The following is a 15,816-nucleotide window of genomic DNA, read 5'->3' on the forward strand; positions in this document are numbered from 1 at the left end:
GATAGAGTCTTTACTGTTTAAGGAGTGTATTTCTTCTTTTTGAGTGTCAAAAATAACCCTGTGTAAAGTCTTTGTAGTCTTAACTCCCCTCCCTGCAGCAGTCTGAGCATGCTCAGTTTTGAGAACCAGGAGGAAGATTATTTCACTAAAACAATCTAAAAGGTAAAACAATTAAACTTGGAATCAGATGAATGTTTCTGATGTTTCCCATTAAAGTAATGTTTACTTTCTGCTTTACCTGTTAATAACCAAGAGGATGACCAACAGTACCCAGTAGCTTGGAATAAGACAAAACCAACTTACAAGTAACTTTTCAGCAAGATATAAGAGCTTGTTTGAGTCAATTATTTGTTAATATTGTTAAAAGTACTAGTTCCCAGGGAGATTGTGTGATTTGTAATGTGGGAAAAATGTCTTGTTATAACAGAAATAATCTCCTAGAGGAACTATTAGTTTTTATTAATACTTAAGAATTAATGACTAAACCTAAGCTCTTATATCTTGCAGAAAAGTTATTTGTAAGTTCATTTTGTCTTATTCAAAATATTTGGACAAGAAACTACATTAAGATAATGAGTAAGGTTTTGTTATTTTCCAGTGTACTGATAAATTTAAATAATAGTCTGGCATTTCTAAAAGAAGTGGAGAAAGTTCTAAATGCTCCTCTGAATTAAACATGCAGTTAAATTGATTTGATACAGATTATAAAGCTCACATAGTGAAACCTGAAGGTAAAACCACAGTCATCGTTTTACAGTCTGAACTTTCAACCATCCATGAAAATTCCTGACAAATCGACCAACTGATCAGATTCTGCGTGTTGCAGATCAGCAGGTCTCTGCAGGGAGAGGCAGCGTCTCTCCCTCACCACCAGGGGGCAGCCTGAACATGGCTCTGAATCCAGTCCAGGTATTTCTCCACCCGGGTGTAGACGCCGTACACCCTCTGGCTGCCGCAGTCCTCGGGTCCGGCCCAGGACACCAGGCCGAACACGGCCCACCTCCGCCCCACCTGCATCACGAACGCCCCCCCGCTGTCACCCAGGCAGGTGTCCCGCCCGCCCTGGAAGAAACCCGCGCAAAACATGTTGTCTGTGATGTTGTAGCGGACGGAGCGGGAAGCGTAGCTGGCATGGCATTCGTCCTGAGGGACCACTGGCAGCTTCACGTACTGCAAGAGGTCAGAGGTCAGCGGGGACGGGGTGAAGGAAGCGTTGGAGATCCCCCAACCAGCAACTAGACCCAGAGAGTTGGGGAGGAGGGAAGACAGATGGTCCTGGTGGAGACAAAAGAAAAGAAGAGATCACATCATCAACCAGGAAGAGCAGTGATGGAAAACATCATCTGTGTTTTTAGGGTTTGGTCCAATTCAATCCAGTCCGTCTGCCTAGAAAGTCCAGTTCATTTGAAGAGGTGTGAATGTTATAGGATTGTGTTTACATGTTTAGGTTTTCACTCTTTTAAGTTTTTATTATTTTAGTCAGACTTCTTCTTTTTGAGCTAATGGGTTAAAATGTGTTGATTGGACCAGAGGTTGAAACAGACGGTTCCTGTCTTTATCTGAAGGTTCTCGTCTTTTATCTATGCACACATATGTAATCTATCTGTCCAATCAGTCCAGTTATCACCTGCAGCAGCAGCATTAGCAACACCGAGGGGCTCATTTTTACCATGATGCCCAGCTACAGTGGCTCGTAAGTCCAAAAAGATATTTGTTAATATATTGGTTCGAATCGAGACCGGTCTGTAGGTTTGCAAGCAGTTCAGAAAGCGGGTCGGGGTCCAACCAAACAGTTCTGCAGGAGTGCTTTCACATCTGGAGAAAAGATGTGGACTAACAGAGGGAACAAACTCTGGTCCGTTTAAAGTGGACCAAATGTATCAGGTGTGAATGCTAATCGAACCAAAAAGTGAACTCTGGTCCACCTACAAACCTCCATCTGGTTTTGGTTGAAGTGAACTCTGGTTCGGTTCGAATGCATATGTTAACAGCAAGTGGACCAGAGACCAGTCTAAAAGCAAGAAGCAGACTACAGCGCAGGTCATTATGGGTAAATGCAACAAAAACAAATGTGCTAGCCTAGCGCTAGCAGAAAAAATGACTTGTGGTCTTAAGCCAAAGCTCCAAGATGAAATCTTCCAACCACCTCCATTTTGTTTCCGTTTGGTGAAGAAGGAAGTTGCTCTTAGTGTCTTCAGATGTTTCTGTGTCGCTTCCTTCAGTGGTTCTTGGTGCAGCGCCCCCACAGGACAGGAGGGGAACAGGTTACTCAAAGGGTTTGGTTGGTTTCCCTCGCAACTCTGGTTCCAAATCAATCAACCGAAGTGTCGGGAGGGAAAACAGCCTTAATGTCTCTTTGTCTCTTTGTCCCTCCTGTCTTTCAGTAAGCCCATGTCCGTCTTTCCAACTGTCTTCAACAACCTGAAACCTGGATTCTCCTGCTCACCTGTCGGTGAGCTGGTGGCAGACAGACAGGCCGGACCAGCCGGTTAAACTCCGCCGTCTCGCTCAGCCTCAATAGGGCGATGTCGTTGTTGTAGTTGTCGGGCTGAAAGTCTGGATGGAGGACAATTTGATCGACAGAGCGTCCGGTGGACGTCTGTTTGTCTCTGAGGCTGTGGAGGCCGAGGAACACCTGAGGGACAGAAAGTCCTGACTGAGACACGAAGACAGAAGGAACCTCACATTCAGGGACGAACATCCACCTTCACATGATGCGGGACCACCGGGACGACGGTGGCGTCCCTCCTCTGGGACCGCAAGACGTGGGCGGCGGTCAGGATCCAGGACTGAGACAGCAGGGCCCCGGAGCCAAACCAGCGGTCCTCAGGGACCCGGGACAGGTCCTCCACACTGAGCAGAACCTGCCAAGGGAAGAAACCGGGCTCAGCACTCCGACCACCCACAATCCGCTTCACCTGGTTGGGGAGAGGGCGAGAAGGCAGGCCACAGGCTGGAGGACAGAAAGGAGACAGAGAGGAGACAGGTGACTGCACAGGCAAAGAGACAGGAGAGAAACGGATAAGATAAATTTATAAAGACATAAACAGAAAAACAGGTGGTGAGGAACAAACTATGGAGCTAAATTAGAGCCATAAAGTTTGTACAAAAGAGGAAAAAATGCAACTAAAATTTCTTTTAATAAAAAATTTTAAACTGAAAAAATGTTTTGAAAAGAAAAAAAAGATGTAAATCTGAAATTATTTTCCAAACTACCTTTCAGATTTAAGGTTTTCTATTCAGTGTCAGATCTTTTGTTTTTGAACAAACTTTATGGCCTCGATTTAGCTCCATAATAGACAGGTAAACGAGCAGATAGATAAGCAAACAGGAAAAAAAATGTGTCATTGCGTAATGACAGACATAAAAACAACGGGCATGAAAACAACGGGCATGAAAACCGACATAAAGGTAAAGAAACAAGTAAACAGAAAAGAAAATAAACGAGAGAACATTCAGGGAAACAGATAAACAGATACGTTAACAAGCAGAGAGAAAAACCACAGACAGGTAAAGCAAACAGGCTGACGGATAAAAAAAAGTACAGCTACAGCCATGGTCAGTAAATCTGAATATTAATGAGTTCATGTATTTCAGTAACTCACTCATATCTAAAACACATTATTCTTTATTTCTGTCAACAGCTGATGAAAACATGAAAACTGAATGTGTGTCTGATATGTTTTTTATTTTCAGATTAACGCAGGAGTCGTACCTGGCAGACAGACAGGAAGTTCAGTTCCTCCGTCAGCATCCACCCACTCACCTGCAGGGCCACACCTGAACGAAGCTGCAGCACAGAAACCGACCCAAGCTTCATGATCTTTGGTTTACATGATCAATAAATCAGATATTTGGTTTGTTTAGATATAAAAATGAAATAAATAAACAGCAATGAACAAAAATCACTCATTAAACTAAATATTAAAATCTTAATTGACCCGATGACATCACCACCATCTTACTGTTGCTCAGCTGGACGCCGTCCTCCCCGCAGACGTAACGAACCGTCGCTCCAAACAGCGTGCTGTTGTCATGGCGACCAAACATCACAACAGCTCCATCGACCTTCTTGGGAATCCCACAATCCAACACTGCAACAGACGTGAGTCAGCGACCAATCAGCTTCCAGTCAATCAGCAGGAATGTAGCCCAGGTGTTAAAGGGACAGTCCCGGTTTTTAAGGTGGGGGTTCTGTGGGGTGTTTATCAGCAGTCAGTATCTTACCTGCAGCAGACAGGCGCTTAAGAAAATGTCGGACTCCTGATGGTTCCTGAGGATGTTAACGAATGTTTTTATGGATTTTATGCATCCACTTCATTTCATTTGGTAGTTTTCCACGTCCCGCAAACACTTTAAATATTTTCTGTTAACGTCTCCATCACCTTTTTTAGTTTTAGTTTATTTAACAGTTATGTTTTTTTTTACATAAATACTCCAGATGATGAAGGAAGAACTGGAACCTTTAATCTTTAACTTTCTCTCAGGTACATCTCTTGGTTAAAATTATCTCAGTAATACTTCAGATTTTACACATTTCAATACAACAGAAATATTCAAATACAGTAAGTAAAGTTACATTCTGTGTTACTCCTAATTGTAAGAACGGACAGAAACATAATCATTTTTACTTCATGTTTGCAATGCTTTTTAATTATGTTTGCTTAAATGAATCAAGAATTAAATGATTCATTTAATTCTTTTTAAACAGATTCAACTTGTTTAAAGTTGAATCTGTTGCCTCCTGGTGGCAGCTGAAGGGAACCGCATGTCATCAACAACACATCTGATTGGCTGTTTTGGGCGGCAGGTAGATTTTTATGGCTGGGAGCTTCAGATATCACCAGATTGAGTTCTTTGTTTACTATTTATTTAAGCTGCTCTTTGTTGTAATGATTCTAGAAACAAAAATAGATACTATTTCTTTTTCGGTAGAGATAAAATTCTGCCCTGGATTGATTATTTATGACTGCAGTCATATCTCCTTCAGAAAAAGTTGAAAAATCTTTGGAAACTTTCTGGTGAACCCACTTTACAAATTACTGTTCACAGTTCACTATTTGCACATTTTTCTATGGAACATAACTATTTTTTTGGGGAATCCCAAAAACCACCACAAGCCACTGCAAAATCTTTACTGAAAAACTGAGGAAGTTATTTTGTCATTTCCGTCAATCTTTTCTAGTCCCATTCTTAATAAGGTGCAAAAAAATGTTGATGAAAATGGATTTTGTCAAATTGGCTCAAACGTGCAACACCAGAGGTCCACTGTTTAAAAACAAAATCTCCTTTTTCCCAAACAACAGCACCCCCTGCTGGTGTCTGCAGGTGAAACAAATTACTACTTAGGAGGATTAAACTCCTCGAGCCTGAAGTTTGGTCCATAAAACGTTGGAAACAATGCAGCTTCACATTAACTTAATTAATTTATTATTAATGAATAAATCTGAACGTGTAAAACAAGATGACAGATACAGAAACTGCTGAGTGAAACTCCAGAGTCTCCATTTTTGGACAGGAAACATGTCCGTCAGCAGCTCTGAGCTCAGATCCGAGTCTTACTGTCACAGCGAGGAGGACGGCCGCTCCACGAGCCGTCAACCTGGCATTCCAGCTGGAGGCGATCCGACGGCCCACCGTCCTGCAACACATCACAGCATGGAGCAGTGAAGCCTTTCCTGTAACCGCTGGAGCCACAACATGACCAAAAGTATGATTTCTCTATTAAAAATCCTTCTTTAATGCCCAAATGCAATGGAGGGTAGTGCTAACTAAAAAGGTAGCTGCGCCAACCCTAAAGCACAGATCATAAACTTTAGCTAAAGCTAAAAGCTACATGGTATTTAGCAAATGTTGAAGCGCTAAATATGACTCACCTCAAAATAAGAGCCTTAACATAAACATCTAACTATTCCTAACAGTCAAGAACCAAAACTTCAACACAAATGTTGAACTTTATTCAACTTAAAATTAACAAAACAACTGAGCAAATTAGCACTTTAGCATTTAACAGAAAAAAATATTCTAGGGCAAGCTAAGTGCACTAAATGTTCTTAAAGTTAGCAAAAGAGTTAAAGTACTAAACAAAAAATGTGCTCTGCTATTAGCACATAAGCAGGTTAGCAGAAGTGTTCCCACTACTGACCAGATGTATTCTGAGGGTATGAGAAATATTTTGTTTCCATTGATCCAAAGACATCAACATATTCTCTCATAATTCAAGAGTTTCTTTTCTATGCTGATTAATTAAAATAAGTAAAGTTTAATCAAATTTAATCCAATGGATCAAACAAAACGAGAAACTCTCTCAATGAGATTCTCTCCTGTGTTTTCTGCTCTAACCTGTGTAGACCAATCAGAACCTCTCTGCTGCTCCCAGTTCAGTCACTGGTTCCAGTTCCAGTTCCCAGCAGCAGATCGGAGCCTCACCTGGACCAGGAGGAACCCTGGCTGACAGCTGAACACCACATGGTCCCTGAAGGAGTATTCTGATTGGATCGGATCCATCACCGCATTGGGCGGAGCCTCAGGTACTGGACACTGACTTCCTGCAATTTCAAAATAAAAGCCTAATTTCTCTCTCCCCGTCAGCCCTGTAGCCCCGCCCCCTGTGTGGTCTCACCTGTGGCGGTGTAGTTCAGCCTCCAGCCGAGGTTTTCTCCAGAATCATCGCTGTGGAATCGGATGGAGACGATGTTGCTGTCGGTCTGGATGATTCCTGGAGAACGATCGCCACAGAACGGGCCAAACTCTCTGCTTCCTGCTTGGATCTGACACAAACACACACACACACACACACACACACACACACACACACACACACACACACACACACACGCTCTGTCATCTCCTCGCTGTGTGTGATCCAGGTACTGATAGCCTTGTGGGGACCGGTGCGCCTCCTGGGGACATTTCCTTGGTCCCCATGAGGGGAAATGCTGTTTGTAGGTCAGGGGTTAGTTTCAGGGCTAAGGTGTGCATTGAGTTTTGGTTAGTGTTAGGGTCAGGAGGTATGTTAGGGCCGGGTGTCCTTATGTCAGAAAATTCTATTCATTTTGCTGCGACATGGCGGACCCTGCTGCCAGCGCTCACATTGCCATCCTGCGGCATTTGCATGGGGAATTTGGGATCATTTTTGCATCATTTGGGCGGACCTGCAGTAAGATGCAAAATCCACAGGGTGGAGCTCTTGTATTACTTTTGGAAAAGCCGGTTTTCGGTGGAGGGCCTAGGGAAGGTTGGGGGGTTCTGCCATGGGGGAGTCATTTTCGCCATAAGGTCTCAGTATGTCTCCCTAAGTCCTGATAAGTGCGGATTTGGGGTCGTGGGTCTCCGGGGTCATGGGGGAGGGTCCTTAGAGCCATGAGGGAGTATGTTTGCCATATGGAAAACTTTGGTTATTTTGAACAAGGGTGAGTTTGGGGGTCGACTTATGTGGCTTGGTGGGTTGATGAGGCCTGACATAAGAAATGTTATGGCGAGTCTGCCTAATGTCAGCGTGTTGACCTCAAGTATGTTTTAATTAGTTTTATAAACACATAATATAGTTCCAATTAGTTTGAGTTTTTCCTAATTAATTATCGTTTTTATTTATTTCAGTTAATGAAAATGTTTTCTCGGTTTCAGTTCTTGTTAGTTTGGTTAGTTATGATAACCCGGGTGTGTTTGTCCCACCTTCAGGTGGTCGTAGGGGCAGCTGATGTCTGGGTGGCTCTCCACGTCAAAGCGGGGGTCAAAGTTCATCTGGACCCTGAACCCGGCCTCCAGCTCGATGCGGTACCAGCAGTCAGAGCTCTTCGGATACGGAGCCGGAAAGTTAACGCTGCTCAGAACGCCGGAGCGTTCTCTGAACACAACGCCGCTGCAGTCCACTGGACACACACACACACACACACACTGAGCTTCCTCCTCCACACTCAAGCATCTTCATCATGTAAACATTTCCACCAATCAGCAGCTGTTATCAGCCACACTGAGGTCTAACGGCTCCGGGCCCCTGAGGCCCCTGATGCTTTGGTGTCAGTGAAATCAACTGAACATTTACTGGTTAAAATGGTTGAAAACCAGCTGACTCGTTTCCGTTCCCTAAGTTATGACTGATCAGAGGTGGTTTAACTCTGTTGTTCTACTGGTTTCAGGACTGAATCAGAGACAACAACACTCATCCATCCATCCATCCATCCATTTTCTTGCACCCTTTTTCCCTCAGTGGGGTTGGGAGGGGTGCTGGTGCCCATCTCCAGCCAACGTTTCGGGTGAGAGGCGGGGTACACCCTGGACACGTCGCCAGTCTGTCGCAGGGCAACACAGAGACACACAGGACACACAACCATGCACACACACACTCACACCTAGAGGCAATTTAGCCTGACAGTCATGTTTTTGGACTGTGGGAGGAAACCAGAGTACCCGGAGAAAACCCACGCACGCACAGGGAGAACATGCAAACTCCATGCAGAAAGACCGGGGCCGGGAATCGAACCCAGAACCTTCTTGCTGCAAGGCAACAGCTCTACCAACTGCGCCACTGTGCAGCCCCACAACAACACTCACTGCACTGCAAAAACACTAAATCTTACCAATAACTTTGTCTCGTTTCTAGTGCAAATATCTTCGTACACTTTAAGTAAGACAAAACTCACTTACCACTTTTCAGGAAAGTATAGGATCTTGTTTTGAGTCAATAATTTAATATTGGAAAATGTCTTGTTCTGAAGTAGGTGGGCCTCCAGGGGGCGCCGACACACTCACCTCTGCAGGTGTGGTTGTCTGTGTGCAGCTGGTAACCATAGCGACAGGAGCAGTAGTATCCCCCGATGAAATTGTGGCAGAAATGATCGCAGAGCGGATCCTCGTCTCCGCGTTCGCTGCACTCATCTATATCTGCAGAAGAAGAAGAAGAAGAAGAAAGGTCAGAGTTCAGGCTCTGACGTGTTTCAGCAGCAGGAGGAGGTCGGCCCGTCCAGGTGCCGCTACCTCGCTACTTCTTGACTTTTGGACATCAGACAGTACTGAGATTTTTGTTTGTGAAGATGTGAAACTAATGTAGAAATCTCTGAGGTGTTTGGTGGAAATTTTTTCCTCTGTGGCCAAATAATGTTCTTTTTATCTAAAATGACCATAAGACTGGGAAAATCAGAAAAACAGCGGTTAGCACCGCTAGCATTTCAGTTAGCAGTGCTAACCCCAAAGCACTAAATATATATCAGCTATACTGATGCTAATGCGCTGTATTTAGCTTAAGCTAGCGCTAAAGCACTAATCATAAACATAGTCTTTAGCGATAGCTAATGCTAAAGTGCTTAATTCAACCTTGTGACACAAGAAGAACATGAGGAGTTTCTCAAAACAATCCATATGTAACCAATTTGTTTTAACATCTTTGGTTCTTTATCTAAATCAGGGGTGTCAAACTCCAGTCCTGAAGGGCCGCTGTCCTGCAGTTTTTAGATGTGCCACAGGTACAAAACACCTGAATCAAATGGCTTAATTGCCTCCTCAGTTCTCCAGAGCCTTGCTAATGACCTAATTATTCTATTCAGGTGTGGTGCAGCAGAGGCACTTCTAAAAGTTGCAGGACACCGGCCCTCCAGGACTGGAGTTTGACACCCCTGATCTGAATGTAACTCAATAGTTTATAAATCATATAAACCACCATATAAAAATGGTCTGAACATGTCAGGGTTCATCGCTGCTTTCAGACGCTGCTGCATGTTTTAATGTTAATCCGACATGCTAACCGCCGGGTTCTGTTCCTGAATCAGAACCTCAGGAACCGGCAGCTCGACTGTTTGGGTTTCCTCACCCACTGCGCTATAATGAGCCACGAATCCAGAGAATCGCTCCTCGTTGGAGAAGTCCGACACAAACTGGACGTTGAGGGCGTTTCTGGGGGAGGTGATGACCCGCTGGGCCGGTACCACCTCGGTGTCCGTCTCCTCCTTCCCACAGAACAAAGCCAGCGCCTCTCCGTCCGCCTCCACCTGCACAACAACGCAGGAGGTCAGAGAAACTACGTCACACTGAAGAACCAGAGATCTGGATCAGAACCACAACGTTCTGACTCAACGTAATCGGACGTCGGAACAAAGTGTAACATCAGCAGCCTTCAGGTTCATCAGACCAGATTCCATCAGGCCTCAAACGGGTCAAACTGGAACCATTAACCTCCCAGAGATCTGGGTCCATCAGGGCTCAGTCCAAACTGGGGACAGAAAACAGACCAGCAGCTCTGTTTACATTCAGCTGCTGTTTATCTGGCTCAGAGACTGGGAGGGTCAACGGACCGCAGGGCGCCGATACACACCAACACACACCGACACACACTCCGATAAACCTAACATCTGCATCAACACACACCTCAGACTCAGAGCAGCAACAGTAAACCCCCTCACACCAGTACCAACCTAGATAATCCAGTATGAATCAGTGCAAACCAGAATAAACTAATACAAACTTGTATAAAACCTGGGTGATGAGCATAAACCAGTAAAATCCAGTATAAAACCAGTGAAAACCAGTACCAAACAGTATCAACCAGTATAAAACCAGCTGGGTCCACCCAGGCTTTTTGGGCCTCTGATTTGTTGCCATGGAGATTAAATTCTTCCTCAAACATGCATGAAAGAGTCAAAGCAACATTCCAGGTTTGTTTTTGATAACATCATAACATAAAGCTCAAAAAAGTTGATTTTGCATAATAACTTCTTCATGTGGTCTTCTTCTTAATAATAACTTCTTAATAACTTCTTCTAACTTCTTCTTCTTCACAGAGCGCTGCTGGGCGGCGGCCATCTTTACTATAACCAGAGCGCTGCTGGGCGGCGGCCATCTTTAATCCATAACTAGAGAGCTGCTGGGCGGCGGCCATCTTTACTATAACCAGAGCGCTGCTGAGCGGCGGCCATCTTTACTATAACNCCATCTTTACTATAACCAGAGCGCTGCTGAGCGGCGGCCATCTTTACTATAACCAGAGCGCTGCAGAACGGCGGCCATCTTTACTATAACCAGAGCGCTGCAGGGCGGCGGCTTCGTTCTTCTTCTTCATGTGGGTCGCTTTGGAGTCACAAACTGTTCCCACAGAAGTCTGACTGCAGCTACATTTAAGGATATTTAATTTGGTTCCCAGCCGGATCCAGGACGTTCCCTGATCCAGTTCCGGGTCTTCCTAGCTTACCTTGACGTAGTCGTACTCGCACAGGTAGGACGGCTCCAGGTCAAAGTGGCTGAAGAACAATGTGATCCGGAATCCGTCCGGAACGCTGATGGTCCAGTTCCGCCTGGTGTCTGTGGGATACGGGTCAGGAAAGTTTGGAGACTCCAGGCTGCCGTACATCTCCGACCGGAGCTGAGCGACGCAACCGAACCGGACCAGCAGAGAGAGGAGGAAAACCCTGAGGCACAGAGACAACCGGATCAGAACCAACCAGACCAGACAGGACCAGAACTGAACAGAGGGATGGGCATTTATCACATCATTTACCATTTATTGTTTATTGTGAAAATACTTTAGATTTATCAATGTTTTGATAAAATTTTATTAATAATATATTTTTTAAATGACATTATCAGAAATGTTATTTTTACTATTTTCTCCATTTTGTTCCAATAACCCAAATTCAGTTAATCTGGGTTATTTTAATCCCACTTCTTTAAGTAAGTGGCCTGTTGAAGCTGATTCCAAATCACAGCGTTTGTCGTGTTCACAGCCATATTTACCTAAAACAGATGGAATAAATAGTTTTCCATCATAATTTTTAGCATTATAACAACAATCCCACAAAGTATTGTGATAAAATTCTAATCCCATACGGGGACGTCTGGATCACAATCGGATCCGATCTATTCCTAAAAGAATCATTCATGGGTCGGGCACCAAAAGCGGCTCCAGCTGCAGCCCAGGTCCCAAATGGTTCTGAATGCGGCCCTGCTCATGTTTTAACCCAGAGACATGTTCTGATGACCCGGTTCTGTGAGTCTCCGGATCAATCCATCTGTTCTCTGGTCAACCAGAACCGTCTCACTCAGACTCCATCTGAAAGTCCAAGTTTGTTTTCTGATCAATAACTGATCATCTGATTATCGATCAATAGGAAACTCACCTCATGATGGACTAAAGTTCTGCTGCTGCGGCTCCGTCTGTCCGGACCGAATCGGACCTGCTGGAGAGGTGTGGCTCTGAAACGGTCACGTGACAAATGCAGGCAGATTCAATAAGTGACGTAACAGCTCCCCCTGCTGCAGAGACGTCACAGCTCAGGGGTTCTGGTTCTGATCACCTGGAGTTCAGAACCAGAACCGTATAAAGTTCTGGTTTCAAAACAAGTTTCAAACTGATGACCTTTGACCCCATGAAGAGTCAAAGGTTGACTGTCATAATTGCAGAAGAGAGCCGTTAGTCGTGTGTGGAACTGAGATCACACAAACTGAACATTTATACGGTTCATCTAATTGAAACTTTATGAATTGATCAGTACAATATTTTCAAACTTGGGCAGAAAGTGCATAAAAACTTTTAAAACAATATTCAAAATTTGTAAAGAGAGAAAGCAAAACAACGTAAAAAACTTTTTTTAAAAAACAGGAAGATGCATTTTATGTAAATGTGTCAGTTTATGGGATGATATTTGACAGTGAGATAAAATTATCTAAATCTCTTCAAACCGCAAACAGCCGTAAAATACAGAAAACAAATGTTCTGGCGCCCCCTATCGGCGCCCCCATGTGTCGTTAATACTCACTTTTTGCGCCACTGGTTACAGTTCCCCTCATCATCATCATCATCATCATCATCTGAGAAGGTTCACTAATCGGAACCAGGTTCCTCAGCTGAAGGCTCCATACAACCAGCGGTCCAAAGTTCGGTTCTGATGAGGCTGAAGTGAGCGGAAGTCCGTATAAGGTCAGGGCCGAGACAGTGAGCCATCTGTCAGACTTTACGGGACAGCTCTGACCCCTCCGCCGCTCCGGAGGTAATTGGACCCGCTGTTGCCATGGTGACGGCGGAGAGGAGGTGTCATCCGATCTGGTCCCGTTAAAGTTCTGATGGACTACCGGTTCTGTCGGGATAGTCCTGGGCGCTGTTGGTCCCTGCGGTTCAGTTCGGGTTGATGGAGTCCCCCCCACCCTGATCTGGACCCCCACTCTTCCTCCTCTTCCTCCTCTTCCTCCGCCATCACCATGCCGAACCGACAGAAGCAGGTTCTGTTCTGCTCCGCCGGCCTCCTGAGCCTCTGCTGCGCCCTCTCGGCTGCCGTCGTCACCGGGCTGCCCTACTGGCTCCGCGGGGTCGTGCTCTGCCGAACCGGAGCCGAGCTCGTCAACGCCACCGGAGCCGAACTGGACCAGTTTCTGGGGGAGCTGAGCTACGGGCTGTTCCACGGGGAGAGGGTGAAGCAGTGCGGCCTGGGGGGCAGACCGTCCCGGTTCTCATGTGAGTCCTACCGGGGGTCCAGGGGTCGGAACCGGAGGGTCCGTTTAGATGGTGTGAAGAACTTAACAGAAACTTGGATCCCAGGTTTTATAAAATAAGCACCAATGTTGATTCTAGCATGAAAATTAAGGAGTTTCGTTTGTAAAATAAACAGCAATAATCTGGATTATTTAGTCTGTTTTAAGAAAAATGGCTTAATTTCTCAAAGACGCATTTTTACAATTATTCATTTTTAAATTTCACAGTTTCAGACTAAATTACTAATATTCAGTTCCAAACTAGACATTTTATCTCCAACTAAATATTTAGACTTATTTTAAAGTCAGTCTAAACTAAATATTTAGTTCTAAAATAAGTATTTAGTTAAGGCTAATTATTTAGCTTCAATTTAAATATTTAGTTTAAAACTAAATATTTGGTTAAGTTAAATTAAAAATGTTAAAATATAACTTAAAGATAAATATTTAGCTTCAACTGAAGCAATTAAAACCAAATTTACTTGCAAAATAAAAGCTAATTATTTAATTAGATAACCAATAACGAGCATATTTAGTTAAAACTAAATGTTTAGCTTGTTACTTAAATATTCAGTTAGAAACTAAAGATTTAGCTTAAATTTTAATATTTATTTTCAAACGTCCTAAATCCAAACTGGCTTGCTAACTAAATATTTAGCTTGGTAATTTTAAAACATAGTTTAAAATTGTGACATGTATAAACAAATAATAACATGAACAACGAATCCATTTATTTTCTTATTAAGCTAAATAACTTGAATTATTGCTGCTCATTTCTAATTTTACAGAACATAAAACCATCCTTCAGTTTTTTTTCCTTCAAACTGAAGTTCAGAAACTGGACCGAAACACCCGAACTGCTCCGCCGGTTCCGACCACAAGGTGGCGCTGAGACGCAGAACAGAAAATGGATTTAACCAGCGAGATGTGAAGTTACGTCAAAAAGTTTTAAACCAAAACAAGTTTTATTAAAATGTTCTTAAATTCCGTCTTTCATGCGGTTCTGACCCGGATTAAAGTTCAAGTCACTGAAACATTCTGGTTTCCGCTCCTCTTGTTTGGTTCTGCAGAGTTCTGGTTCCGGTTCTGTTGCTCTGAGGCAGAAAACATTAACTTATTGTCTCTGAATTAAGCAGAACCTGGATCCGGACCGGTTCTGTGGAACATGATGTTGTTCCCTCCTCCAGACTGGACCAGAACAGAGCGGTTACTGGTCCCAGTTAATGGAGCGACGACCCGTCACTAACACGCTTTCCGGCTGAGTGGGCCGGATCGGAACCGCTCTGACAGTAATGAGGACGGTCGCCGGTCCAGAAGGACGAACAGCGGGATCACGAGCGCACACGACTATGACGTCATCACCGGAGTTTTCAAACAATTAAAATCAGGGCCGCAACTAATGATTCATTTCTTGTAGTAAATTAATAGATACTCAAATAAAAAGCTGCCATTTTCTCTAGAGACTTTATTTAACTAAGATACTAAAAGAAAATCATCCAATTCATTTTTTAAAATAAGAAAATAAACATTTTATTCCATGAAATACAATAATATTTTCATAAACATCATTTTATCATTTCTATGCAGCAAAACAGCATCACCATGTGAAGTTAACCTCTGTTAGATTGAACATGTGAGGCTGATCTGTTGGTTCTTTATAGCTGGATAAAAAAGGTGCTTAATATAATATTTTATTTACAGAATTTGAAGCTAAAACTGCCACATAGATTTGCAGACAGAAGTTTTTTTCATCTGAAATGAAAAATGTTTATATTTTTGTACAGTTTTGGTTTATTTACTGATCTGACTGGTTTTGACTCTCAGTTCTCCAGAATCAACTGCAAAATTAGTTGATTATTTCAATAATCAATTAATCACCACTAACTGTTTCAGCATTATCTACACTATTTACAGAATTAATCATTCTGGCCATTTAACACGGAGCTTCTGTGTCCATTGAGTATTATTGATATTTAGTTTTTAGACGGGAATTTTAAAAACTCAGCCGATTCTTCCAGTTCTGTGAATTTGTAACCAGGTGTGGAAAACTATAGAAAACAGAGACAAATAAAGTTGAGCTGAAGGAAAGTGGAGGATGATGATATCTGTACTGGAAGCATAAACACATTTGGAGTGCCGGATTTGGCCCCCGGACCTTCAGTTTGACACGTTGGACTAACATCTTCAATGACTCTGAAGAAACTTGGATGTTATGACGTTTAGTTCCCTTTGGGAAAAATAAAGTGTTTTTAATCAAATCATACAGTGTTGGCATGTTGGGATGTGAATAATTGTATTTTTAATAAAACACAACCAGTAACCTCCATGCTTCCTCCTCCTCCTCCTGTTCCTCCTCCTCCTCCT

The 15,816-nt window shown here is 43.4% G+C and overlaps 2 protein-coding genes across 4 annotated transcripts in view; one reads left to right on the forward strand and one right to left on the reverse strand.

Annotated features, from left to right (window-relative positions):
• Positions 1 to 847: 847 nt before the first annotated feature.
• On the reverse strand, positions 848 to 12,425 carry masp1 (MBL associated serine protease 1). Of its 3 annotated transcripts, none has more exons than XM_017308081.1 (13): positions 12,105 to 12,425; positions 11,180 to 11,396; positions 9,806 to 9,983; positions 8,752 to 8,883; positions 7,675 to 7,871; positions 6,623 to 6,770; positions 6,430 to 6,548; positions 5,563 to 5,641; positions 3,966 to 4,094; positions 3,716 to 3,790; positions 2,706 to 2,953; positions 2,447 to 2,635; positions 848 to 1,275 (listed from the first exon to the last, which is right to left on the reverse strand). In XM_017308081.1, exons 1-13 carry the CDS (start codon positions 12,107 to 12,109, stop codon positions 865 to 867), a joined length of 2,127 nt encoding a protein of 708 aa, XP_017163570.1. In that variant the 5' UTR covers positions 12,110 to 12,425; the 3' UTR covers positions 848 to 864. The 3 variants fall into 3 exon arrangements, with proteins under 3 accessions (XP_017163570.1, XP_008424963.1, XP_008424964.1); XM_008426741.2 differs by lacking the exon at positions 12,105 to 12,425 and adding an exon at positions 11,879 to 12,049; XM_008426742.2 differs by lacking the exons at positions 848 to 1,275; positions 2,447 to 2,635; positions 12,105 to 12,425 and adding an exon at positions 11,879 to 12,049 and having other exon boundaries at positions 2,726 to 2,864.
• Positions 12,426 to 12,735: 310 nt separating this feature from the next.
• Positions 12,736 to 15,816, forward strand: part of clrn1 (clarin 1) — an 8,369-nt gene continuing 5,288 nt past the window's right edge. The window contains exon 1 of the mRNA XM_017308133.1: positions 12,736 to 13,435. Coding sequence (XP_017163622.1) covers positions 13,183 to 13,435 — 253 coding nt within the window. The 5' untranslated portion in view covers positions 12,736 to 13,182. The remainder of the gene's footprint in view (positions 13,436 to 15,816) is intronic.

Source organism: Poecilia reticulata, linkage group LG13 (assembly GCF_000633615.1).
Source record: "Poecilia reticulata strain Guanapo linkage group LG13, Guppy_female_1.0+MT, whole genome shotgun sequence".
In the NCBI taxonomy this organism is placed as follows: Eukaryota; Metazoa; Chordata; class Actinopteri; order Cyprinodontiformes; family Poeciliidae; genus Poecilia; species Poecilia reticulata.